The following is a 27,928-nucleotide window of genomic DNA, read 5'->3' on the forward strand; positions in this document are numbered from 1 at the left end:
TTACATCAATATATTTATTGCCTTAGAGGTTACAAACTTTTGTATGCAGGGATTTGTTGCTTTCTTACATCCATCAAGCAAAAAAATGTTGCACATTCACAGATAGGGTCATAGCAGCAATTCTTTCTTTTAAAAAATTACACATCAAGGAAGACAGACAGATTTGGAAGCAATTGTGCATTCATTCTTTCACAGTTCAGCTCATTTTATCTTCTTGTTCCCAAGTACTCTGGTGAATTATACAGCTGCAGGACTTGGTTTGCACTTTGTACCTGTAAGACAGAAGGCTACAGCAGGCTTTTCAGCATGTCTCATTTTGATTGCTCGTATGCCCATATTGCATTCACCCATGTTTTGTTTCCTCTAGTGATCGCTTCCTCACTGTATCTCATTTATTTCTCTGAATTTTAAAGCTCGGGAATACACCGGTGACACAGCGATGAAATTTTAAAGTAACCACTAGAGGGAGCCAAGAATGTGCAGTTTTTTAAAAAAAAAATCTAAAGCAAGTGATGAAATAATAGATGTGGAAAAGCACCTTGTTTCAGATATTTGAGATATAAAAGACTGAAGCTGGTATTTCTATTATATTATGATTTGCATTATTCTACTTGGCACTGATGTTCAAAATGTTCAAGCATTAGGGAATATATGTGATTTTTATAATCAAATGAGTATTAACATAGTGGCAGATTGGTTTATAAACCTGTTATCAACAGGATTTTATGGTTGGTGGGTCTTTGTTTTCCTGTATACTTGACTGTATGTAATTTCGAAAATGTGTCTCTCTTTTTAAAAAGCACAAATGATCTCCATTATGCAAACAAGAAGACAGAGAACAGGAAACTGGGCAAGCAAAGGAAGACTTCAGACCCAGCAGCTGACACAAGACATATGCACTACAAATGAATACCGATATAGAACCTCATGGCTCCCAAGCAATGAATAGCAGGAACTCTAGTTCCATTTGAACTAAGTAGGCACTTTTAAGTAATATGCTAGATCCAAATAGGGGCAGGATTCAAAATGTCCTTCTGTGGGCAGAAGAGCACCTTCAAATCTAACCTCATAATTTGGATCCAACCCACTATCACAAAACTGCAAATCCCAAGATACAGTTGGGGAAGCTATAACCATTAAAGTGGTTTAAATCTGTCATGTAGATTTTTGCATACGTAGCTTGAGGCATTGCCCAGACCACACAATTATACTGGGCACACATGCACCATATGAGTTAGAGAAATTCTTGACAATGCCAAAAGAGAAGTTGGAGGTTATCTTCTTGGTTTCTCAACTTAAACTTGATCTATCAAGTGGAAGACACGAGGATACAGCTGCACATTGCTCTGAAGTAGTGAAAATCAAAAGCAATTGCTAAAGAAGCCTGGAGCAGCTTTCAACTATTTTTTTCCTGAGGGAGAGCTTGAGAGAGGAGAAGAAAAAGGCTAGATATGTTTTTACAAAACCTGATCAAACTACTTTTTACTCTAAACAAATACAAGACTGGCTGAGAGTCTCAGGTGTACTAATTTTCGCTCAGCTAAGTCATCCTATTTCATGTTGTGAAGCCAATAAAACAGGTATCCTGAAACATCATAAGTCATTTCTTCTTGTTCTGTGACAGGTTTCACCTCTGTCAGCAGAGCGCAATAACATTTTTGGAGACAGCTAAAAAGGCTGGTATACATCTGGAGACAAGCCATTCCTATTACTTCCCCACTCAAGTAGGCCTCTCTCATCCATTTTGAGGAAGCTAAGCAAGCTTCAGCAAGGCACTGGTGTATTCCTAGTGCTGAAAAGGAGCTGGATTCTTTGTCTTCATTCCCAGTAGGGCTCCCTTGAAAATTTGGGGGATAGAATTAAAATGCATTTCAGTCATTCTCAGACTCACTCTGTGAGCAGTGTGGGGTGTACAATGGAAGTAAGTCACACTGGTTAAATGCAGATACCAAAGCAAGACAAACATCTTATTTTCATAGAATCAAATTAGGTGGGTTGAATCTACAATAGTCAAAATAGGGAGGTATTCTATCCAACAGGCAATTTCAAGGCCCCCACAGAATACTAGTAATTTCAAAATCCTCTTACATAAATCTCATTAATGTAGAGTCATGAATGCCTTTGCTCATAGGGCTAATAACTATTGACCAATTTTTTTCTTCAATTACTGCACAGCAGGGAAAAGTTTCAGTAAATAGAGCTTTACCTTTCACCCTGGTGGGCGTAGGTTCACTTTCTAACACACAGACACAGATCCTAGTCAGGCCGAGCAAAAGAAGAGTCATTTAAAATACTGCTATTCCCATAAGGAGGCTTCTCAAAGTCTCTTCCTTATGATGGGCTCTACATGTACTCATACTCCTTGAAGTGTGTGCATAGCCCCATGGCTACTGTGGGAATTCTGCACTTAACCAGGCAAACATGGGTACATAACATCTAAGAATTTCAAGATGTCCATAAAAAGTTATCCCTGCAGAGACTTCAGTAACATTTAATATCCATCCTCTCACCAACAAATACATTGAATCTTTAAATCTTAAAAACATTTCCCCATAAATTCTTCTTTACACAGAACAGAGCAGGGAAGCAGAAGTCACATTGCATAGTATTCCATGTCTACGAGGCAGGGTTGTTCAGCACAATACTTCATGTTGCTGTGTCGGTGGTTTAATGCAAGGGGTCTTCAACCCCCGGTCCGCGGCCTGGTACCGGGCCGCCAGCGGCCGCGCCTGCCTTCCCCTCCCCCCACAGCGAGAGGGGGGGAAGAGGCAGGCGCGGCCACTGGCACGCCAGCGATGCAGACGCACACAGCCACTGCGCATGCGTGTTTGCGCCCCCTGCTGGCGAAAACACACACACGCGGCTGTTCTGCGGATGCGCGTTAGCGCCACCTAGTGGCGAAAACGCGCATGTGCGGCAACTGTGCGTGCGCAGTGCAGCTGCTGTGGCCGGGCCGGCGGCTCTCTCCCACCCTCGGAGGCGGTCCCCAACTACAAGAAGGTTGGGGACCGCTGGTTTAATGAACAGCTATAACCATTATTAGAAAGTTACCTGCTCATATTAACCACATTAAATAGTTATTAACTCAGAAATAATCCTGGAAGAATACCGCTAGTTCACAATGCAAATCTCTTTCAATCACTCATCGTGCTAGAAGCATCTTCTGCCACAGATTTCATTGTTCTTGAATTCAGCTCTTACCAACCACTAAAGCACTCCTGCCAACATTTCTGATCTCATACTTTTGCTCTGGAAAAGCAGTAGCAAGAGAAGACAAGTTCCAGAGTAGCAGCTGCTTTGCTCTGTTGTTGCAATAACAAAATAAAACCTTATGACACCTTAAGGGCTATAAGATTGATTGTGGCATAACCTTTTAGTCTTTAAAGATCTATTTAAAATAAGCTGTTTGTTTTAAAAATGCCACCCCCTCTAAGACAGGAATTACATACAGAAAATCTTGATTCTGTGCAAAAGTTTCCTGAGTGCGTGCGTGTGTGTTAAATTGAGGGGAAAAGAATAAATAGTATTTCTTATAAAGCAGTGTTAGTTTTCTAAGACAACATACTGGAAACTGAGCTGAGCACCTCTTAGTTATTGGTCTCAATTAACAACAGAAGAGACACCAGTCAACATACAATGCTACCGGAGTTCATAGGAAAATCTCTTGAATGGTGAGAGCATGTTGAATGTACAATGAAAGAGGCACTGGATTAATAGCAGGATTAATGATATGACCAGGCATAATAACGATATTCAAACTCAAGAACAGAAGCAAACAAAGAAAAATGTTGCAATGATAAGAGAAAGATCAGATTAACAAAGAAAACCGCAAAGAACTGTATGATTATGGTAAAGACCTAGTTTGCTGCAAAAGGGCCAACAGAAAGAGACTGGTTTTAAGGCAGGGGTAGTCAACCTGTGGTCCTCCAGATGTTCATGGACTACAATTACCATGAGCCAGTGTTTGCTGGGAATTGTAGTCCATGAACATCTGGAGGACCACAGGTTGACTACCCCTGTTTTAAGGCATTGCTTGGTTCTTGAGCAAAGAATGAGACATTCCAGCCCTTAAAGGGCTAAGACACGCACAAAGGGCTGGAACCTATCATTCCATTCACCTCAATCAATGGTGATTTCTTCCTCCAGTGCAGAATACTCTGCTACTGAAAGAACTTCTTTAGTCAACAGAACAACACCCACCATTACTGGAAGATGGCTCATTGTGCAGGAGCAATATGCCAGTGCCAACAGAGCAAACAGGTAGGATCCAACCCAAATTTCCCCATTTACATATGCTCTCCTTTGTGTAGGCTAATCATCAAGAAACGAAGGGAAAATTTCTGCAGGAAGAGGAACCCATGCATTCACAAGCTCTTGCACCTAAATAATTGCTGGAACAGAATGCAGAAAGAGTTTCCGGAAGATGACAGCAATAGAAATGCACACTTTAAATCATGAAACCGTACATTACTGAACTCAAATATTCGAAGTAAATGCATAACAATACAGTGAGTATGACTAACTTGCACTGCATGCCCTAAGACTCATAAAGTGAACTGGTATAGACAACCAAAAAGTATCTTCAGCTTCGAGATGGGAAAAAGTAAGCATATGAAAGAAAGCATTTTATTTTCAAGTTGTCAAGTATGAAATAATCTGGCTTTCATTCATGAGGAGTTGAGATTTTGAAGGAAAATCATATGAAGTGTACAGAAGGTCCACTATATTATCTTGTGACTCATTCTTAAAGTAGGATAAAGGAGAAGATTATCAAGAACAGGGACATGGGATCTATTCTTCAAAAAAGAAACTGTGAATATTTTAAGTAAACCCTTCAGGGTATAAACACTGATACTACAATTAGAGGCAAACCTGAAACAGCTGCTACAGCTGAGAAGACAAGAGACTCCAGAACAGGAATGAATTCAGCTACACTCATCAGCATCTCTTAGAATAACAAGAAATGTTCTTAGCAGCAATGGGAGTGAAACATTTTAGAACTAAAAAGAGCAGTGACAGGGTGCTTAAGGAATAAGAAGCCATGTCTAAGCATTTCTTTCAGAAAGAGAGAAAACAGGCTGCGGATGGAGCAAAAAGACCAGAATACTATTTTTATAAATGGAAGAAGAGAGGTACAGCTCAAGAAAGATGCTCTGAATATCACTGGGGAGACTACAGGTCAAGAGGCCATGCAATGTATATGAATGTACACATGAATCTATTTGTTTTTTCTCTCTCTACAAGCTTAGTTCCACTTCTTTTCCTAGCTCTTCCTCTTATTTTTCACCACCTTGAGTTGGATTTGGACAGATGACAGCATCTAATTCCAAGACTCCTCCATGGGAGAAGTTGCCTAACTTGTCTTGCATCTTGGGAAAATCTCCATCACCAAAACATTGCTAGGCTACTCCAGTGTGCATATTAGCTCCATTCTACAAAGACCCTGAAAATTCCCTTTGTATTAATTAATGTACTTTGCATTACAAGACATTCAAAGAAAGTCTAGCTACCAGAACACCACCATATACACACATACATATATACACATTGTAAACAGAGGGCAACCTTACATAGCACCATGAAATATTCCTTGGCAGACTGTTGATACATAAGCATTGTTACACGTTGCACAGTTCTTCTGATTACCTGATAAGGAAGAATAATTAATACCACTGACTTTTCTAAATAATCATTATTCATGCCTTGCAGTAGCCATAAACATGCTTCTCGGGAAGAACTCAACTAGTGGCAATGTCATTCATAACCTAGAAGACCTCAGGAACAGCATTCTCAATACTGAATGCAGCAATCTCTGGGACTACTATCATATGCTGGCAAATTAGCACTTCAAAGCACTGTATGACTATGCCTGGCCCCAATCCCCCTTATTCTTGCAAACAGTTCCAGCAATGTATGTACATCAACTTAAGTCTCCATTGCTCTGCCACACAAAGGGGCAGGACCGGATTGTTTAAACCAACTTTTAATAAATTGAGACAAACTCTGGGTAGGGATGTTACAGTGTTAGCAGCATTCATTATTTGCTGGTGTTGTGGGGGGAGAAAGCAGGGAAGCATGGGTTAAGAGCACAAGTATTATAGTATTGAAGGAAAGGCAAAACTTCTCTTTTGCTCCTTCTAGTGAATGTTGCCATGCAATGACCTCCTCACTTCCGCTTCCATTCATTTTTGCTCAAGGGTACAGTTTAGAGGCCAGAGGGTACTGCAGATCAAGACTAGAGTATCTCTTTGAGCCCAGGTACACACACTGTACCTCTTTGAGCCCAGGTACACACACTTTGAGCCCAGGTACACACAGCAGGGGATGAGGGAGATGGAGTGCAAGCAAGTTAAAACTTAAAACCATTCCTCCTTTTCTCAAGCTACTTGATGCCCTTAATTTTTTAAAGCATGCTTTCTCATAATTTTAGATTACTGACATTCTAGAAAGGACGCACCCAACATCACAGGCTTCTTTGCTCAGCAAAAACAGAATGTTTGGTGTCAGTCTCAGGATTCATGTTATTCAATCTCAAATGATACACAATACTTGACCTATATCCAGGCAGCACAATTTTGAGAGTTTCGTGAGGCCTTCAGTCCCTTGAAAAAACGCAGCTGCATTGCAGTCTGAACAAGCTGGCAACTTGACCAATCTCTTCTGGTCAAAAAAGCTTTCTCAACAAGTACAGAGTAACATCATTCATAACCTCTGTCTCACAGCACCACCATCTAGCACACAACTGTTGTGATATTGATTATTCAGGCTCAGTCAGCTCAGTGTGCTAGATGAACAAGCAAGACATTCTCCCCTCGAATAAAAATCTGGTTTATGTGGCGTGTGAAAACTTGCTGGTAGTCTACTCTGGGCCTTCGCTTTTTCCATGACCGACCTCTTGTGCCACTTGCACTTGTCCCCTCTGTATGCAAGATTCTGCCAGGCAGATCAATTTCCTTCCCAAAGGCTCGAGGCAAGCTAGAGCTCCGTATCCGCTCTCTGCTTGAATGCTTCTTCGCTTCATAGTGTTCTTCTGATCTTCCCCGAGCTGACCTAGCCTTCTTCCCAAGTGTCCTGGGATCACATGAAAGGCCTGTAAGATCTGCAGCCATCTTTGAGTCAGTTCCTTTCTTAACCACAGATTCCTGCAGCCTAAGTCTGTCAAACAACTGCAGAGAAACATTCAAAAAGAGAGGCAGGGGAAGGAGAAAATATGTTATGCTCATTCTGCACTAGAAAATGATCTGCAAAAGTATAAGGGCATAAAAAGGGCATACTGCACAAAAACTTACATTATTTATTTATTTATTTGATTTATATCCCACCTCTCATGATTTTTGTCACCTCAAGGCGGCTAACAATTAAAACCATAACAACATCCATATCTGATGGATAAGTTGAAGGACTGCAATCTGGATTTTCAGATAGTTATGTGGATAGGGAATTGGTTAGAGAACCGCACTCAAAGAGTTGTTGTCAATGGTGTTTCATCAGACTGGAGAGAGGTGAGTAGCGGGGTATCTCAGGGCTCGGTGCTCGGCCCGGTACTTTTTAACATATTTATTAATGATCTAGATGAGGGGGTGGAGGGACTACTCATCAAGTTTGCAGATGACACCAAATTGGGAGGACTGGCAAATACTCCGGAAGATAGAGACAGAGTTCAACTAGATCTGAACACAATGGAAAAATTGGCAAATGAGATGCAATTTAATAAAGATAAGTGTAAAGTTCTGCATCTGGGTCAGAAAAATGAAAAGCATGCCTACTGGATGGGGGATACGCTTCTAGGTAGCACTGTGTGTGAACGAGACCTTGGGGTACTTGTGGATGGTAAACTAAACATGAGCAGGCAGTGTGATGCAGCGGTAAAAAAGGCAAATGCCATTTTGGGCTGTATCAACAGAGGCATCACATCAAAATCACAAGATGTCATAGTCCCATTGTATACGGCACTGGTCAGACCACACCTGGAGTACTGTGTGCAGTTCTGGAGGCCTCACTTCAAGAAGGACGTAGATAAAATTGAAAGGGTACAGAGGAGAGCGACGAAGATGATCTGGGGCCAAGGGACCAAGCCCTATGAAGATAGGTTGAGGGACTTGGGAATGTTCAGCCTGGAGAAAAGGAGGTTGAGAGGGGACATGATAGCCCTCTTTAAGTATTTGAAAGGTTGTCACTTGGAGGAGGGCAGGATGCTATTTCTGCTGACTGCAGAGGAGAGGACACGCAGTAATGGGTTTAAACTTCAAGTACAACGATATAGGCTAGATATCAGGAAAAAGTTTTTCACAGTCAGAGTAGTTCAGCAGTGGAATAGGCTGCCTAAGGAGGTGGTGAGCTCCCCCTCACTGGAAGTCTTCAAGCAAAGGTTGGATACACACTTTTCTTGGATGCTTTAGAATGGTTAGGGCTGATCCTGCGTTGAGCAGGGGGTTGGACTAGATGGCCTGTATGGCCCCTTCCAACTCTATGATTCTATGATTCTATGAACATAGTCCAGCCAGACAATCAGCATTATTAGTTGTGGGACCACTAATCAAACTCCAGTCAAAAATAAGGAAGATGACTTATTTTGCGCTCAAAGAGTTCTTTGAGTTCTGCTTTTTATTTATATATTCATATTCATTCCTAGTTCATCTAATATAAATGTTCTTTATGAATGCTATTGTTACAGCCCAGAGGTTAAAGTAACTGATACATCTGATTGTACTGCAAGACTTAGGAGGCAAGGGCTATGGCACTCATAGAGATTTTACAGTAACCAGCAAATTGCAGGAATTAATAAATGCCACATTGTAGTATTATAATGCCAAATAAACCTAGTGATTGTTTGTAATTGTAAATCTTGTAAAAGTATTTATTTAAAAGTTTGTTATATGTTTTCACTTGAATAGCAAGCCCTGGTCTGGAAACATTGCATGCTAGAGGGAGGTGATTTGTATGGTGAGGGTGACTGGCAACAGGAGAAGGATGCGGAGCCTCCAAGAGGGAGGGAAGAAATGGAAACGTTTTTACCCTGAGGGAACGGGGAATTTCTGAAGAAATTTCAGAAGACAAAAGCCTCTGGAGAGTGAATAGAGCAGCTGGCACAAGTGTAGCCATCTTCTGGGGGCAGGCTTTGTGTTCTGTAACACTTAAAAGTGTTTTCCTATCACTGTAAGATTGTGAAGGATCACACCATGGGCCTAATACCTGACTGTAGGGACAGAGCCAGGAGTTTGTTTTCATATCCCTAAGGAGTTTCAAAACCACTTACAATTACCCACCCTTCCTCTCCTCACAACAATCACCCTCTGAGGTAGGTGAGGCTGAGAGAGCTCTGAGAGAATTGTGATTGGCTCAAGGTCACCCAGTTGGCTGCATGTGGAAGAAGGGGGAATCAAATCCCCTTCTCCAGTTTAGAGGTCACCACTCATTAAACACTACACCATGCTTGTTCTCTTCCTTCCCTAGTCACCCTGACTTTGGGACTCAGTATATTTTATTTTTCACACTGTATAAATTTCTCAGTTCTGATGAAACCTTTAAATAAAAGTGCTCAGGTTATAAATAGAAGAAACTAAGGGTAAATGCACACATATAACTTTAGAGAATTACAGAGCAATAGGCTCAAAGGCAGAATTCCAGAGAAAAACTAGAAGAGATAAGAATGCCTTCTTAAATGAACAGTGCAAACAAATAGAAGAAAACAATAGAACGGGGAGGACCAGAGATCTTTTCAAGAAAATTGGAGATATGAAGTTTCATGGAAAGATGGGTATGATAAGGGACCAAAATGGTAGGGACCTCACAGAAGCAGAAGAGATTAAAAAAAGGTGGCAAAATTATACAGAAGAACTATACAAGAGCGAGCTTAACATCCCTGATAACCACAATGGGGTAGTTACTGACCTGGAGCCAGACATCCTGGAATGTGAAGTAGAATGGGCCTTAGGAAGTCTGAGCAACAATAAAACTAGTGGCGGTGACAGCATTCCAGTTGAACTATTCAAAATCTTAAAAGGCGATGCAGTAAAAGTGCTACACTCAATATGCCAATTTGGAAAACTCAACAATGGCCACAGGATTGGAAAAGGTCAGTTTACATTCCAATCCCAAAGAAGGGCAATGCCAAAGAAGGTTCAAATTACCGCACCATTGCACTCATTTCTCATGCTAGCAAAGTTATGCTCAAAATTTTACAAGCTAGGCCCCAGTAATATGTGGACCGAGAACTTCCAGAAGTACAGGCAGGATTTCGAAGAGGCAGAGGAACTAGAGCTCAAATTGCCAACATACGCTGGATCATGGAGAAAGCTAGGGAGTACCAGAAGAACATCTGCTTCATTAATTATGCTAAAGCCTTTGATTGTGTGAAGCACAACAAATTGTGGCAAGTTCTTAAAGAGATGGGAATACCAGAGCATCTTATTTGTTGCCTGAGAAACTTATATGCAGGTCAAGAAGCAACAGTGAGAACTGAACATGGAATTGGTTCAAAATTGAGAAAGGAGTTCGGCAAGGCTGTATACTGTCGCCTTGCCTATTTAACTTGTATGCGGAGCACATCATGAGAAAGGCGGGATTAGAGGAGTCACAAATTGGAATCAAGATTGCAGGGAGAAATATCAACAACCTCAGATATGCAGATGATACCACTCTAATGGCAGAAAGTGAACTAAAGAGCCTGTTGATGCGGGTGAAGGAGAGTGCAAAAGTTGGCTTCAAACTCAACATCAAGAAAATGAAGATCATGGCATCCGGCCCTCTCAATTCCTGGCAAATAGATGGGGAAGAAATGGAGATAGTGACAGATTTTATTTTCCTGGGCTCCAAGATCACTGCAGATGGGGACTGCAGCAAAGAAATTAAAAGACGCTTATCTCCTGGGGAGGAAAACTGTGGCAAATCTAGACAGCATCCTAAAAAGCAGAGACATCACCCTGCCAACAAAAGGGCGTCTAGTCAAGGCTATGGTATTCCCAGTTGCAATGTATGGCTGTGAAAGTTGGACCATAAGGAAGGCCAAGCGTCAAGGAATTGAGGCTTTTGAACTCTGGTGCTGGAGAAGACTCTTGCGAGTCCCTTGGACTGCAAGGTGCATAAAGTGGTCAGTCCTAGAGGAGATCAGCCCTGACTGCTACTTAGAAGGGGCGATTGAGGGCAAAAGAAGAAGGGGACGACAGAGAATGAGGTGGCTGGATGGAGTCACTGAAGCAGTAGGTGTAAACTTAAATAGAGTCCAGGGAATGGTAGAGAATAGGAGGGCCTGGAGGATCATTGTTCATGGGGTCGTGATGGGTTGGACACGACTTCGCACATAACAACAACAATAAATATTAAAATACTTGAATGGGCTACGCAGAGTATAAGATAGACTGCAACATTCAGAGTTATTGTCAATTGTTCAAAAGATAAGAAAAGATCTGGAGAATACTTTTATTGTCTCAGAATACAAATACGTCAGAGCCTCTTGTGGTGCAGAGTGGTAATGCAGCAGACATGCAGTCTGAAGCTCTGCCCACGAGGCTGGGAGTTCAATCCCAGCAGCCGGCTCAAGGTTGACTCAGCCTTCCATCCTTCCAAGGTCGGTAAAATGAGTACCCAGCTTGCTGGGGGGTAAACGGTAATGACTGGGGAAGGCACTGGCAAACCACCCCGTATTGAGTCTGCCATGAAAACACTAGAGGGCATCAGCCCAAGGGTCAGACATGACCCAGTGCTTGCATTTACCTTTACAAATACATCAGATCTACTTTTGCTGTATGATCCAACATTGTTAAAACTCTTTAGTACTACACTTCGCAATACATAATTAATGTATAATGTATATGAAATCACAAAAGTTGCTAAATTAAGCACAGGGCTTTTAATTGCACATTTGAATTATATGCACCAATGGTTTTAAACAAGCAATGGACTTGAACCAGCCACATAACAAGAAAATGGATACTTACTCTGGTGAGGGTCAACTGTGGTTCGACATAGAAAGCTCTGCCCAGAACAGGTTTCCGGTATGTCTCATCCACATCTGTCAATGCCTGGGGCAAAAAAAGTAAATAGATAGCAGAATGACTTGAGACTTACACATTATACTTGTAGTACATGTTGAACTGAGCAGGGAAACAACAGATGAACACTGTTTATCGGTGCATAGCTCAAAACCATTTCAGTGGTTTGATTTCTGTTCTCTATGAGAGAAATGACAAAGGTGCAGCGAGCACAGGCTCCTATACTGATTCAAGAATACTTGTATCTTAAGAGGGTATGAGCCCACAGGACTCCCCCCCCCCAGTCTTTCTCAGAGTGCCTCAAATTGTCGCACAAGGGGCACCTTTCTTTGATTGTGAAAACAGCATGAGGATAAAGTTTAAAAGTCCCTGTGTCCTGATAAAAACTGAGTCCTCACATGCCTAGTGAATTTTAATAAATGCTGACAGCTCCATAGAGGGAACTTGGTGTATGGTGTAGCAGTTAAGAGCGGCAGCTTCTAGCCTTGCAAGCTGAATTTGGTTCCTCACTCCTCCACATGCAGCCAGCTGGGTGACCTTAGGCTCCTCACAGCCCTGATAGTGCTGCTCTCACAGAGCAGTAACATCAGGGCTCTCTCAGCCCCACGTACCTCACAGGGTACCTGTTGTGGGGAAAGGGAAGACTCCTTCTGGTAGAAAAAAGCAAGATATAAAAACCAACTCTTCTTCTTCTACTGTTCAATACTGAATTGTCTACCTTCACTTTTTATTATTTCTTATCTTTTGGACAGCAAAAATTAAGATACAGTTGTAAAGGTAGCACAGGATACAACATTTTGCAACTCCCTCTTGAGTACTGAATATACTTGCAATTTTTCTACGGAAAACAAAAACATTTCTATTTTTGAATTCCATAAATATGCCAAATAACACTTGAATATATGGAATACTTACTTTTGTAGTACACCTAATTTTACTGAGTTAACAACATAAAACACATCATGTATAACTTAGTTTGCCTATAAAATAGTGTTATTTGGCATATTTATGGAATTCACAAATATAAATGTTTCTGTTTTCTATAGAAACATCTATAGACGTTTTATATAGAAATTGCCCCCCCAAATGTCTATGTTTCTCCCTCCCCTCCACACACACACACAAAATTAACACCATGGTTTAAATTTTACATTTCTACAAACTACAGAAATTATAAGAATAAATTTAAAAATAAATGGAAGTGATACGAATAAAATCAATGATGAAATATGAGTAAGATGTACAGCTAGACTGCCTAAATGCTTGAGCTGTTGTGAATATAGATTGTTTCTCCACATGATTTGAAAACTTTACATTAGTGGCTGCAAAATCACAGAAAAGGCTGGTCATTACCATATTCCAGAACTTGTCAAACGCAACCAAGAATCCCGTACATACGCCACGAAGCCCTTTGAATGTTCGGATATGGACATTGACTTTAACACCATCTCGGACACAGCGGTGTAGTTCTCCAAGTGGGGTGCCCTCGTGAACTAGAACAAAAATGAACTACCATGTCTGGTTATTGGGACAAACATCACTCAGAATAAAATGAATTACAAAAGGCTGGACTCACATAGTTACTAAGAAAATTGTTTTGAAAACAGCTCCCTATACAGTGAACTATTATTGCCACAAAGGTACAGTGTACTTCAGTAAGCCAGCTACATTACAAGATAAAGCACCAGTCATCAACTCAGAGAGAATATAATAAACTGCCAAACAAAATTTTACAATGTCTTTTGATGGAACACTAGTACAAAAACAGCTGTCTACAAGAAGCATGACCACCTTAACTACATTTGGTTTATTAACTACCTTTTGGAAATTTATGCTATTTGCACTGAGTCCAAATCTAGTGTTATATTAGCAAAAATCAAGACCTCCTTGGAAACAACAGCATAAGTAATACCTAATAAGAACTACTGTTTGTAAGAAAGATCTAGTCTGAATTCCCATTCTGAGTTTCATGGATTTCAGAATAGACAAACTGAAACGAATTTATGAATTCCTTCCACACGATAGTTTTTCTCCTTGATAGTCTAATTCATTAGTTTATTTCACTTGATGTAAAGGATGAATGCAAGTAAGAAACAAGAAGAATGGTGTTGTTCATGGAGATCTTATGCACAGCCCCCCTCCACATATCAAATATTCAAGAGATGTTCTATATACTGTAACACCTGAATAATTTCCCAAATTCAGATCCTATGTGTTATTTAGTAATGTGGTCAAATTCACTAGCTATGTTAGCACCGCTAACCTTAGTACATTTGAATCTTAGGTCTAAGAATGAAAGAAGTAAAGGACAGAGGCTGTGGGGAGTGCTGGGGTCCATGGCCCTGCTCTGCCCATTTTTAAAAATGGGCTTTACTTCTAGTTACATTATAACAAAATTGACATTGATTTAAAAAAGCACCGTAATGATTTCAGACTTGAAATGGGTGGGGGATGTTCAAAGGCAACAAAATGGCACTGGCAGATGACTGGGTGTTTTTATCACATGATAAAGATGAACGAGTTGTTTTTTTAAAAAGTCTTCCAGTAAGTTTCTACTTCCAGTCCCTCAGCTTAAGTGCAAAAACAAATAGGGGCAAAAAGAGGGAAAGGGAGGCAAACGCTCCCAATCTGGACCTCAGAAATAGTCTGTGAAAGATCCCAAATTTTAAAAATAGGAATCATCCCCATGGGGCAGCTGGGTCCAGAAATGGTCAGACTTTGTATTTGGTTCTAGATCTTTTTTTTTTTTTTTTTACAATTAACACCTTGTTTTAAAGTTTTTAAAGTTTTGAAGTTTTAATTACATTTAGTTGCTGATCTTAACCTGTAACTTCTAGTTTTCTGTAATTTTACTACTACTCGTTTATTATGTCGAACCAACATTTTTGCTATTGATTTTAAAGCTTGGTTTTTAGTGCCATTGTATGTTGCTTTTCTTTTATCTTTTGGATGTGTTTCTAAAAACTATGTTATGCTTTACTAACCACTGAAGTAAGCCCATGAGGCCAAAATGGTCTTGAGTTGGTCATTTATCATCAGCTTTATGTGAGGGATTTCTTCTTCTTTATATGAGGGATTTATAATGACGATTAAGAAGAGTTCATTCTTATATGCCGCTTTTCTCTACCTGAAGGAGTCTCAAAGCGGCTTACAGTCACCTTCGCTTCCCTCTCCCCATAGGAGACACCCTGTGAGGCAGGTGAGGCTGAGAGAGCCCTGATATTACTGCTCGTCAGAACAGCTTTATCAGTGCTGTGGCAATCCCAAGGTCACCCAGCTGGCTGCATGTGGGAAAGAGCTGAATTGAACCTGGCTTGCCAGATTAGAAGTCCACACTCCTAACCACAACACAAAACTGGCTCTCACCACACCAAACTGGTAATAGCTAATATAAAATTAATGCTTGATGACTTTTAATGCAGTCTGATATTCAAGCCCTGTTTTTAACTATATTATTGTGTCCTTTATATAATGCATATATTTCTTTTGATTCAAATTTTATCTGCTGTTGCTTGACCTTTGAGGCATTCACAGCTTTTTTTACTGCCATGATTTTAGGGTAAATCACATTAAAATAACCTGGAAACTGCACTTCATGAACATGAATACTATCATATACAAGTCTCCCCCACCCCTTTTTTGGCCATCAAATCACAGCTGACTTATGATAACCCAGTAGGGAAGCCTTTCTCACCTCTTCTACCATTGAGAAATCCCTGAAACACTCTCCAGGCTTTGAGAAAAACCAGAAGCGGCGTGATCATGCAGAATATAGTTGGGAAGCATAGCTGGGTATACACTCACCTGGGGTGCCTCCCTTTCCCATCCCCCTCACTGGCCATTTTGGGAGGGGGAGGCGCGTCAATATGACCATATGTGGTCATTGTTGTTGTTGTTAGGTGCGAAGTCGTGTCCGAACCATCGCGACCCCATGGACAATGATCCTCCAGGCCTTTCTGTCCTCTACCGTTCCCCGGAGTCCATTTAAGTTTGCACTGACTGCTTCAGTGACTCCATCCAGCCACCTCATTCTCTGTCGTCCCCTTCTTCTTTTGCCCTCAATTGGTCCCAGCATTAGGCTCTTCTCCAGGGAGTCCTTCCTTCTCATGAGGTGGCCAAAGTATTTGAGTTTCATCTTCAGGATCTGGCCGTCTAAGGAGCAGGCAGGGCTGATCTCCTCTAGGACTGACCGGTTTGTTTGCCTTGCAGTCCAAGGGACTCGCAAGAGTCTTCTCCAGCACCAGAGTTCAAAAGCCTCAATTCCTTGACGCTCGGCCTTCATTATAGTCCAACTTTCACAGCCATACATTGCAACTTTAAGTAAATCTATGACCTTGCAATTTCTGCTCTCTGACAAAGACCCAGAGGTATCCATTTTAGTTGCCAGAGTTTTAACTAAGATGCTTTTATAATATGCTGCCTACCTTGTATTTTATCTTTTATAGTTTATTTAATCATTTTAAGATCTGTTTGGTTATGTAACCCTATTTTATTATTTTGTTGACATTTTAAACCCTATTTTTATATGTCGTATACATATTTTATGCCAATAAAAGGTTACTGACTGACTGGTGAATAACGAGAAAAAAAAACAGATAGTGTGAAGGGGATGTAGTGAAATCAGATCTCCTATACAAGTCTTCTTGGATCCCCCACTTATAAGTTTACAATTGTAATCCTGCCTGTTTTGTATCAGAGACTGAACCTGCTCTTGTGCAAACCTGCTCCTGTTACCTTTGTTGCACAATTTCTACAAAATTCCACAAACTAAGACTCCCATGAGACAGTTCATTTATTGAAAGATTTTAAACATACTGAGAGCTCTACTTGTTTTATACAAGAAAACCAAACCTTTCATGATTCTACTGCCAATGAGTAGCACCCCCAACATGAAATGTTGCATTAATCTTGTCACTTTACCATGGCCTGCAGCTTTAGCTCAACCTGAACCAAATAATAATAATAATAACATAAAAAAAATAACCAGAGAGGCATGCACTGTAATGGTCATTTATTCATTCAGTCCTTTTTGGAGAAAGTTGGGCTAAAGTATTGGAAATAAATAAATTTAATGGGAGTTCAAAACTATACTAAATGCATCTCTGTGGAAATCTCATTCTGCAAACATAAAAAACTATTATGCTATGCTCTGCAGGTAACTATTATGTTCCTGTGGTTTTAGGCACTGCAGCCTTTTCATCAATCATTTGTGAAGCCTATGGGGATATAATTTAGTACTCAATAGTGATGAAATGGATTTTTAGTGTAAAACACATGCTTAATGTCTAGATTCTAAATGATTATTAAAAGCCTACCTAGGGGGTTGTCACTGTACAAGAGAAATATTTCCGATACATAATCACCACCTCAGTAACCAACTGGCATAACTGATGAAGGAAGAGATTCCACATAAGTATGGCTATCTGTGATGTTTTACCAAGCATTCTTACAGTGCAATCCTAAACCGAGTTATGCTGTTCTAAACTCACTGGACTTGCTGAACCCCAGTGGACGCCATGAGACGCCATGCGGGTGCCCATGGCTGTGCCATTGATCTGAAGGAACAAGTCATCACAAAATCTGAAGTGGTTGTGGGTGAGAACAAATGTCCTTTTATCTTCTACCCAAAACCCACAAACCCACAAACCTGGAAACACAGGACGCCCAATTGTCTCAGGCATAAACACTATCACCAAAGGGGTATCTGGCTATATGGACTCTGTTCTAAGGCCCTATGCCATCAAGGCTCCTAGTTATGTTCGAGACACCACAGACTTCCTGAGAAAATACAATCTTTAAACAAACTTCCAGAGAACACCATTTTAGCCACCATGGATGTGGAGTCCCTATATAACAACATCCCACTCAAAAATGGATTACAAACCATTCGGAATACAATTTCAAAAAACACCATAGCTGGCCCAGCAACCAAACTGTGCCAATTTGTTCTCACCCATAACCAAAGAGATAACAACGGAACACCACTAGTAGTTACATACAGCTCTCAGCTCTAGACAGTACAAGGCATCATCAGTGACTTACAACCTGTACTGAATAATGAAAGTTCTCTTTCCCAAGTGCTGGGGGGTAAACCTTTTCTTTCACACAGACAGCCCCCCAATCTCAAACAACTCCTCACCCACAACAATGCACCATCTCATGTGGACACTGGTACTAGAGCTTGCAACAAACTCAGATGCCAACTGTGCACCCATTTACACTCCAGTGCCACAATTACTGGATCTAACAACATCACCTATACCACCTGCTCAACTTCCAACTTAGTATATGCCATCAAGTGCCAACAATGCCCCCCTGTTCTCTACATAAGGTGTTCTCTACCTACACCAAAGAATTAATGGGCACAAGTCTGACATCAAAAACCACAAAATTGAAAAACCTATGGGTGAGCACTTCAACCTTCCAGGACATTCAATAGGACCTGAGAATATCTCTTGTATTGCAAAGGAACTTCAAGAACAGGCTAGAAAAGGAGACTGCAGAAATGCAAGTTATTACAAAACACAATATTATGACATACCTAGGACTCAACAGGGGCAAAGGTTTTTTCACAGAATCACAGAATCATAGTTGGAAGGGGCCATATAAGCCATCTAGTCCAACCCCCTGCTCAACGCAGGATCAGCCCAAAGCATCCTAAAGCATCCAAGAAAAGTGTGTATCCAACCTTTACTTGAAGACCTTTGCTTGAAGACTGCCAGTGAGGGGGAGCTCACCACCTCTTTAGGCAGCCTATTCCACTGCTCAACTACTCTGACTGTGAAAATTTTTTTGCTGATATCTAGCCTATATCGTTGTACTTGTAGTTTAAAACTATTACTGCGCGTCCTTTTCTCTGCAGCCAACGGAAACAGCATCCTGCCCTCCTCCAAGTGACAACCTTTCAAATACTTAAAGAGGGCTATCATGTCCCCTCTCAACCTCCTTTTCCCCAGGCTGAACATCCCCAAGTCCCTCAACCTATCTTCATAGGGCTTGGTCCCTTAGCCCCAGATCATCCTCATCGCTCTCCTCTGTACCCCTTCAATTTTATCTACGTCCTTCTTGAAGTGAGGCCTCCAGAACTGCACACAGTACTCCAGGTGTGGTCTGACCAGTGCCATATTCAATGGGACTATGACATCTTGTGATTTTGATATGATGCCCCTGTTGATACAGCCTAAAATGGCATTTGCCTTTTTTACTGCTGCATCACACCGCCTGGTCATGTTTAGTTTATAATCCACAAGTACCCCAAGGTCTCGTTCACACACAGTGTTACCTAGAAGCGTATCCCCCATCCAGTAGGTATGCTTTTCATTTTTCTGACCCAGATGCAGAACTTTACACTTATCTTTATTAAATTGCATCTTGTTCTCATTTGCCTATTTTTCATTGTGATCAGATCTCATTGAACTCTGTCTCTATCTTCTGGAGTATTTGCCAGTCCTCCCAATTTGGTGTCATCTGCAAACTTGATGAGTAGTCCCTCCACCGCTTCATCTAGATCATTAATAAATATGTTAAAAAGTACCAGACCGAACACCGAGCCCTGAGGTACCCCGCTACTCACCTTCCTCCAGTCTGATGAAACACCATTGACAACAACACTTTGAGTGCGGTTCTTTAACCAATTCCCTATCCACCTAACTATCTGAAAATCCAGATTGCAGTCCTTCAATTTATCCATCAGAACATCATGGGGAACCTCGTCAAAAGCTTTACTAAAATCCAAGTAAACGACATCAACCGAATTTCCATGATCCAGCAAAACTGTTACTTGGTCAGAAAAAGAAACCAGGTTGGTCTGACAGGACCTGTTGGAGACAAATCCATGCTGACTTCCTTGGATCAGCAAATTATCCTCCAGATTGCTCCCTTTAATATCTGCTCCATTATCTTCCCCACAACAGAGGTCAGACTCACTGGTCTGTAGTTTCCTGGGTCATCCTTCCTCCCTTTTTTTAATATCGGGATAGCGTTTGCTCTTTTCCAGTCCTCCGGGACATCTCCAGTCCTTAAAGAGGTTCCGAAGATGATGGACAAGGGCTGTGCAAGTTCTCTGGAAAGTTCTTTGAGCACTCTCGGGTGCATTTCATCTGGCCCAGGGGATTTTTTTATCACTATTCATGCTAACCTTGTTCAACTTGTGTATCCATTTTCCTCATTAGTTATTTTATTTGTGACTAGGGGCAAAGCCCGTTGTATCCAGGAATACAACGGGCGCTAGAGCTTGGCAGTGGAAAGAAGAAGGGGAGTTGTCTAGTCTGTAAGTTCATGGGGTTGAATGTGTGTGTTGTGTGGGAGGTTGTGGTGGCATGGTGGCAAATGAGGGTATGGGTGTGGAGATATGGGTGTCAAGAACCTTTGGTGTGGAATGTTAGTTGAGTTTGGGAGAGGACTGACCTTTGGGAATTTTGGCATAGTGGTTACAGATAAGCTTTCCAGAGCCATGTCCTCAGATATGTGAAGGGAAAATCAGACTGGAGACTCTTCTTAGGGGAAGATTACATGGCAACCAATTCCTCCCAGTTCTGCATCATTTCCCTTCTTGTGTGAATTAGGCCACATTCACCAAAATGCCCCTCTGCCCTAATACACATGGGGTAGTCACAGTACACAGGTGTCCACCCTGTTCCTTCTGTCTCCCATATTTTCACATTGGTAAAATGTTATGTGCCCACATGTTTCTTTCATGGTTGCTCCTTAGAAGAACGGATTTTTGTACCCTATTGCTTACTACCCAAAGGAGTCTCAAAGCGGTTTACAAACACCTAATGACATTAATATCACCAGTTATTATCATTGCCTTGAAAAATAGCTACTCCTGGTATTCAGAACTTAATTGGGGACTGATGTGTGCAAACTATGCTCTATTACTGACCTGTGGCCCCACCTGACCTTTTTCTTAATTATCAATTATTTTTCATACAAATATACAATTTTACCAGGACATTATCTGTCATCACATATATTTTATCTTAATTTTTAATTTTATCTTAATTTTTAAAAAATTTCTATCACTCTTCTTTTCCAAAGAACTCAGTGCAAGCTACTATTAAAAAAAACAACAACAACCATAATACACAGACAATCAAATTTAAAACACAGGAACCAGAATTAAAAACAAACTAAAAAAACTGGCAAGTCTTGAGACCAAATTGACTGATCATCAAGGTAAAGCCTTTCTCATATCTGCAGGAAGGCCATACAACAATACCAGCAGAGTCAGAGAAAACGCGTTAGCCCAGGCAGCAATGGTTACAACCAACTTTAGAAACTATTTCTGCACATTCAAGACAACAACCTTTAAGGGAACCCTCCTGTTATTTAGTGGTGCACCTCTTACAGGCCTTATTCCCAAGTCATTCTGCAGGATACAGTCTCTGATGCTCCCCAGTCATCAGCCATTGCGCATACCTGTCCCTCCCCAGTTCTCTTATCATCCATCCTAAAACTGGAGCCCAGTGGCATTTTAAGATTAACAAAATTAAAGTGTCCATGGTTTCCTGGATTTTTTATTGTTCTGGACTAACCTGGAATTACCCTCCATCTGTCACTCAACATAGAAGTTGCAAGCTAAAATAAATGTCCATATGGTCAAAACTGAAATACCATACACCTATTTTCAATCATCGTCATCTCATTACGGTATTTCAATCTCTTTTCTTCATATCCTTCTTTTCCTTTCATGTTTTTCCACGTTGAACCTCAATCAACACCCTGATTTCCTCTCTTCTTCTTTAGGTAGAAAGTTATTCCATTAGTCTGCACCCATTCTCTGGACTCTGATTGTATGCTGCTTTGAGACTCCTGGAGTGGGGTATAAAAACCTATTCTTCTCCTATTCAGTGCTTCACATTTGTTCCCTCTCACTTCAGATTCCCTTTTCCCACCAGTAACACATTTTTCTTTTCCACCTATCATCTACAGACTATTGACTCTTTGAGTAGTAGTACATACTTTCAGTGCATGTTTTAGAACTGCAAATATAACACTTACTCTACAATGCAGACATGAAACACATGAACGAAACCTGCTGCAAGCAACTGGGGGCATGTTAAAATATATAAAGTCCAGTATGTACCCATTACAGAGGCCCAGCTATGCCCCTCCCCCAGCTCCCTACACCTTAGACCAGGGGTAGTGAAACTGCGGCTCTCTAGATGTCCATGGACTAAAATTCCCATGAGCCCCTGTCAGTGAATGCTGGCAGGGGCTCATGGGAATTGTAGTCCATGGACATCTGGAGGGCCGCAGTTTGACTACCCCTGCCATACACAGAGGTAGATCCAAACCCCACAAGGCCCACCGTAGTACGTGGGTGGACAGGGCAGGCCGGCTACCCACGTAGCACGTGAAACGCCCCACGCGCAGTTCCTGTTTTCGCCGCCACGGGTCGAGCGGGCTAAACCTGAACGGCCACCGAGGGGGGCTGCCACTTAGCCCTGAAACGCTAAGCCCGGCGGGCGCCTGCCCTCCCCGCCGCTTACGGGGCATCCTGGTGAGGACATTGCGCGGCGTCTTCTTGCCTCGCGCGCGGGCCTTGTCGGCAGCCTTTCGCCCGGGCTCCTTGGCCACCATGAGGCTGCGGAGGCGCTCGATGCGCTCAGGGTCGGCGGCCGCACGGCCAGGTCGGCTCCGGGTGCGCGTCACGGAGGGGCGGCTGCTGCGGGCTGAGGCCCCTCGCTGGCGGTCGGCGCCGCGGAGCAGGCCGCGCTGGAAGCTCTCGTACTCGGCCAGGTTGTTGAAGCAGGGCGCGGCCGGGTAGGGCAGAGGCGTGCGCTCCGAGTACAGCGCCAGCAGCGGGTCAAAGCGCAGCGAGCTCACGTCCAGGCGGTCGGGGCTGGGCGATTGCTCCGAGCTGCTGCGCTCACCCGAGCGACGGCGCCGCCCCGCTCCGGTCCCGGCCTGCGCCTCCATGGCTCCGCGCTTGCCCTGGCCTCGCTGGGAGCGCGGACAACGGCCCGCAGCTTCCCGCGCTCGCCGCTAAGGGCCGCCCCAGCCCCGCGATATTCACAGCGGGCTCCTTCCCGCCCTCCTCGCGCCCCCTGCTCGCCCCAGATTGGAAGGACAGAAGCTGGCTGCGCGCCGCCTGGGACCGGGTCCCCGCGAGGCTCTGAGCGCCTCGCGTTGCTTCGGCAATAGTGGCTGATCGCTCGCCGACGCTCCCCAGGCCCATGACATTGCTTGCCACGACTGCCCCGGCAGAAGCCTTTGCCTTTACATCGCACGACTTCGGGTCATCTGAAATAACGGATAGGTGCCACTTGGTTCTCCCTCCCCAAAAGAAAGCACGTTCGATACTTCTCCCCATTTGAAACGTACATTAGCCGGAGACGATCTTGGATTTTAAGTGACCCTCTGGACGACGTTGCTTTCTCGCCCGCATAAACATTGGCTTCTGTGTAAGAATGACCAGAGACAAAAAGGTGCATTTTGTTATTCGTAAAGGGCATCCCATCAGCACAGATAGGCATTTCAGCGCCCTGCTTGACAAGGAGTATTCAGAAGTTGTGTACATCGATGTTGGTGCAAGAGCACAATCTACATAGTCTCTTTTAAATAAAAGGCATTGGGTGGATTTGTTCTTAGTTTTAACACTATTCAGGTAAATGATACCTGAATGATACTTATCCAAACCCTAATTTAGTAGTTTATCTTCTGCTTCAGAGAATTCTAGAGGCTATTATGGTTGCATTCTTATGACAGCCAAGTTTTTTGTCAGGGCCCCCCAACTATTTTAAGCCCATGGGAACTTTTAGCATATTGATATAGTTCAGTGGGCGCAGCCACAAAATGAGTGTCACAAAACAGCTGTCATGGAAACCAGAGCCAGCCTCAAAATGGCTGACCTTCAGTCACAGAGAGTGAAGGAAGATACTTGTGCTGTGGTATCAGCTGCCACCCAAATTATGTTTTTGAAAATGTTCCCCAACCCCCAGGCCATGACGCCCTCAGTACCAGGCCGCGGCAGGGGGGGGGGGAGGCGCCGGCATGCCAGCCTCCCTCTCCCCCCCCCCCCAATTGCTCAAGCTGGGGGGAGGCGCGGGCGCAAACGTAAGGTGCGACAGCTCCGCGCCTGCGCATTTGCACCCACCGGGGAGTGCCGCGCTGCGGGGGTGCAAACGCACAGGTGCGGTAGCTCCGTGCCTGTGCGTTTGTGCCCACTGGCAAGCACCGTGCTGGGGGGGGAGGCGGGAGTGCAAACATGCAGCTCTGTGCCTGCACATTTGCACCTGTCGGCGAGCGCTGCTTTTCCTCTCCCCCCCCTGGTCCCCGGGCCTCTCTCTCTCTCCCCTTCCCCCGGTCACTGGCCTGAAAAAGGTTGGGGACCAGTGTCATACGGAAGAAACCCCACCTGGCCCCGCCTGCTTTCTAAAACAACTGGTTGGGTACCAGGACCTTTACCACACCAGGAATCTGGCCTGGCGCAACACTCATCTGGTCACAGTGCTAATTTGCACTTCCAGATGACATCAGGGCCAGTCCCTTCTCACAGGACCAATGAGGGCCTGCATCGACAACATTGCCTTGAGGCGGAAAGTAGCCTTGTGACCGGACAAACACTGTGCCAGGCTAGATTCCTGGTGCAGGAAAGATCTGAGCTTGCCCCATGACATGGGCAACAATTTGGGGACTTCTTACTCTATGCAGACAAAGAATAGTATTTTGTGCTCCCACTATAGAAGTGCTACTGAAATCTAATTGATAGTCAAAGTTTGGGTACTGTAGTCATGTAAGGACAAAGAGCTGTTAAACACTGGATGGGAAGCACTAGATGGTAGCAGTCATCATGGTTTCCCATGACAGTGAGTTCCCTGGTTCAATGAGTTGTGAAGAATAATGCTCCCTTTTCATTACTTACCACAAGATCTTACGACTTCCCCACCCCCTATGCAACTGAACAAACTTGTGCAGTAGACTAAGCTGCAAGTGACTATTCCTTGATCACCATGTACATTTCATGGTTGAGCAAGGTATTGAACAAGTATCCCTGGCTGTAATCCCCTATTGCATCAAACTTCCCATCTGTTTTTTAAAGAAATACTGGAAGAACATGCTCCTCAACAGCATTACCTCTAATGTTGCAGATTTAAGTTTAGAATCCACCCCTGGATCAGTGAAATACAAGATTTTAATTTAATTTTTAAAATTGTGAATTACTTCCACTAATCCACAGCAAGTGCAGATCAGATTATGTTTATTGGCATCCACTTTAAAGTACTAATGCAGGGGTCTCCCACATGGTATGGCCCCCACTAAATGTTTTTGTAAAGATAGGGCCTTTTGAGTTTTTAATTGTTGTTGTTAGGTGTGAAGTCGCGTCCGACCCATCGAGACCCCATGGACAATGATCCTCCAGGCCTTCCTGTCCTCTACCACAGTGGTCCCCAACCTTTTTATCACCGGGGACCACTCAACGTTTGACAATTTTACTGAGGCCCAGTGTGTGGGGGGGTAGTTTACTCCTCTACTCTCAACCACTGCCCTAATGCTCTCTGATCGCTATGGTAATGTTTAAACATCCCTTCAAAATAAGATACAGACATGCCACAACAATGAACATAAGGAACATTTTATTTTCATGGAAATTTTAACTCATGAAATCAATGGGAACCCTGAGCTTGTTTCTCTGCAACGAGATAGTCCCATCTGGGAGTGATGGGAGACAATGATACCCGAAGTGTGTTGTAAAGGGGGGGGGAGAGAAGCCCACCTCCAATTAGTCAACGGACCACATGTGGTCTGCAGCCCACAGGCTGGGGATCGCTACTCTACCATTCCCCGGAGTCCATTTAAGTTTGAACCGACTGCTTCAGTGACTCCATCCAGCCACCTCATTCTCTGTCGTCTCCTTCTTCTTTTGCCCTCATATCTGAGGTTGTTGATATTTCTCCCTGCAATCTTGATCCGAATTTGTGACTCCTCTAACCCCGCCTTTCTCATGATGTGCTCCGCATACAAGTTAAATAGGCAAGGCGACATTGTACAGCCTTGCCAAACTCCTTTCTCAATTGTGAACCAATCAGTGATTCCATGCTCGGTTCTCACTGTTGCTTTTTGACCTGCATATAGGTTTCTCAAGAGACAGATAAGATGCTCTGGTATTCCCATCTCTTTAAGAACTTGCCACAATTTGTTGTGCTCCACACAATCAAAGGCTTTAGCATAGTCAATGAAGCAGAAGTAGCTGTTTTTCTGGAACTCCCTAGCTTTCTCCATGATCCAGCGTATGTTGGCAATTTGATCTCTAGTTCCTCTGCCTCTTTGAAAACCTGCCTGTACTTCTGAAGTTCACGGTCCACGTATTGCTGGAGCCTAGCTTGTAGGATTTTGAGCATAACTTTGCTAACATGAGAAATGAATGCAATAGTGCAGTAGTTTGAACATTCTTGAGTTTTTAATCTTTGTAGTATAATACTGATATTGTCTTTAGGTGAAGGTCTTTGCCTGCAGATAATGGAATGATATTCTAAAAGTACAATAGGAGTTTGTGCCAGATGCCTGAAAAACAGATAGAATCTTTAAACCGCTCCGCAGTATTAAATAAAAGGGTAAGGGCTAAGTGGGAGGAGAGTGGGCGGGCTCTGTCCGGGATAAAAACTCTGAGGAGCGAATCAGGAGCCGCTTTGCAGCTCCTGATTCGCTCCTCAGAGTAGCACTCCAGGGCCAAGTGGCCAATTGGCTACTTGGCCCGTCTCCCGAATGCAGCTGGACTCAGCAACTGCCCTTCCCCGCCGACGGAGCTCGCACTTACTCTGCCTTCCCGGCCGCCGCCTTCCCACCCCCACCCCGAACGTCCGTCCCCGGCCGCCCCAGCCCACGCCCTTCTTACCCCGATCCCCAACGTTCATCCCCGGCTGCTGCCGCCCGTGCCCTTCCCACCCCTACCCCCCCCATTTACATGTCACTTCTTGCCTGCCTGTCCCCGACCTTCGCTGCTGCGGTCGCGGCCAGGCCCCGCGCTCCAACATGGCCGCACACACGAGGAGACCGCCACCAAGCCGCTCCCCGGCCAGCGGCGCACCGAGGCCTCGCCCAAGCACATGGCCGCCCGCTACTGACCTCGCCTCCTTCATGCTGTTGTCGCCCTGCCGCGCGCCCGGCCCACAGTGAGTCTGGCCGAGGGAAAGGGGGGCCACCAGAGCGACAGCCAGCAGCCCCACCAGCCATGCCTGGCTGCCCAGCCGCCCGTGACCCCACACTCCCGCAGCTAGCGCCCGCTGTATTTACAGCACAGTGGGCTTAATTCCTAGTCATAGAATAATAGAGTTGGAAGGGGCCTCATGGGTCCAACCCCCTGCAATATGCAGGACACTCACATCCCAAATGCTCATCTGCTGTAACCTGCCACCCCTTTGCCTTCACAGAATCAGCCTCTCCGTCAGATGACTATCTAGCCTCTGTTTAAAAATTTCCAAAGATGGAGAACTCACCACGTCGCGAGGAAGCCTGTTCCACTGAGAAACTGCTCTGTCAGGAACTTCTTCCGGATGTTTAGATGGATAGTGATAAACCATGCTGGACCAGACATGTGGTTCATCTTGTCAAACATTCTGTCTCACACAGTGGCCAACTAGTTCCTTTGGAAGACCAACAAAATCTTCCAATGTTGCCTTCTGGCTCTGGGATTCCCAAGTTTAACGTCTCTGAATATGGAAGTTCCCATCAGTCAGGCATGGCTAATAGCCACTGATAGATCTATCCTCCATTATGCCTGATGGTTTCTTTGCTAGCTCAGTATGTTTACTTATTTGTGCACACAATAAAATCTTATGCATGAAATTACATCTTGACATTTTATTATTAGCTCTGCCTCCCAGAGCTGCCATTTTCGCCACCCTATGTCGGAGTTCGAAGAGTGCCTGCAGGGACTCTCCACTAATTCAAATGAAAACCTTTCAAGCTAAACCAACACATCATGGACTGTCAAA

General features: G+C 43.5%; 1 protein-coding gene and 1 long non-coding RNA gene across 3 annotated transcripts; one reads left to right on the top strand and one right to left on the bottom strand.

Moving 5' to 3' along the window:
* On the bottom strand, positions 1–23,114 carry LSM11 (LSM11, U7 small nuclear RNA associated). Of its 2 annotated transcripts, none has more exons than XM_077326412.1 (4): positions 22,523–23,114; positions 13,344–13,483; positions 11,937–12,020; positions 1–7,166 (listed from the first exon to the last, which is right to left on the bottom strand). In XM_077326412.1, the coding sequence occupies exons 1-4, from the start codon at positions 22,911–22,913 to the stop codon at positions 6,777–6,779; spliced, it is 1,005 nt and encodes a 334-aa protein (XP_077182527.1). In that variant the 5' UTR covers positions 22,914–23,114; the 3' UTR covers positions 1–6,776. The 2 variants fall into 2 exon arrangements, with proteins under 2 accessions (XP_077182527.1, XP_077182526.1); XM_077326411.1 differs by having other exon boundaries at positions 22,484–23,110.
* On the top strand, positions 22,303–27,779 carry LOC143832262 (uncharacterized). Its single transcript, XR_013229165.1, has 2 exons — positions 22,303–22,494; positions 27,365–27,779. It is a non-coding gene; the product is annotated as an uncharacterized LOC143832262 (long non-coding RNA).
* Positions 27,780–27,928: the final 149 nt, after the last annotated feature.

This window comes from Paroedura picta, chromosome 3 (genome assembly GCF_049243985.1).
Source record: "Paroedura picta isolate Pp20150507F chromosome 3, Ppicta_v3.0, whole genome shotgun sequence".
Lineage (NCBI taxonomy): Eukaryota > Metazoa > Chordata > Lepidosauria > Squamata > Gekkonidae > Paroedura > Paroedura picta.

Coding starts and splice junctions, on each gene's coding strand:
- LSM11 (XM_077326411.1), bottom strand. CDS start 22,913: ATGGAGGCGCAGGCCGGGACCGGAGCGGGGCGGCGCCGTCGCTCGGGT. Junction 12,021..13,343: donor TTGACAAGTTCTGGAATATG/GTAATGACCAGC, acceptor TTTTTGCCCCAG/GCATTGACAGATGTGGATGA. Junction 7,167..11,936: donor CACAGTTGACCCTCACCAGA/GTAAGTATCCAT, acceptor GTTTCTCTGCAG/TTGTTTGACAGACTTAGGCT.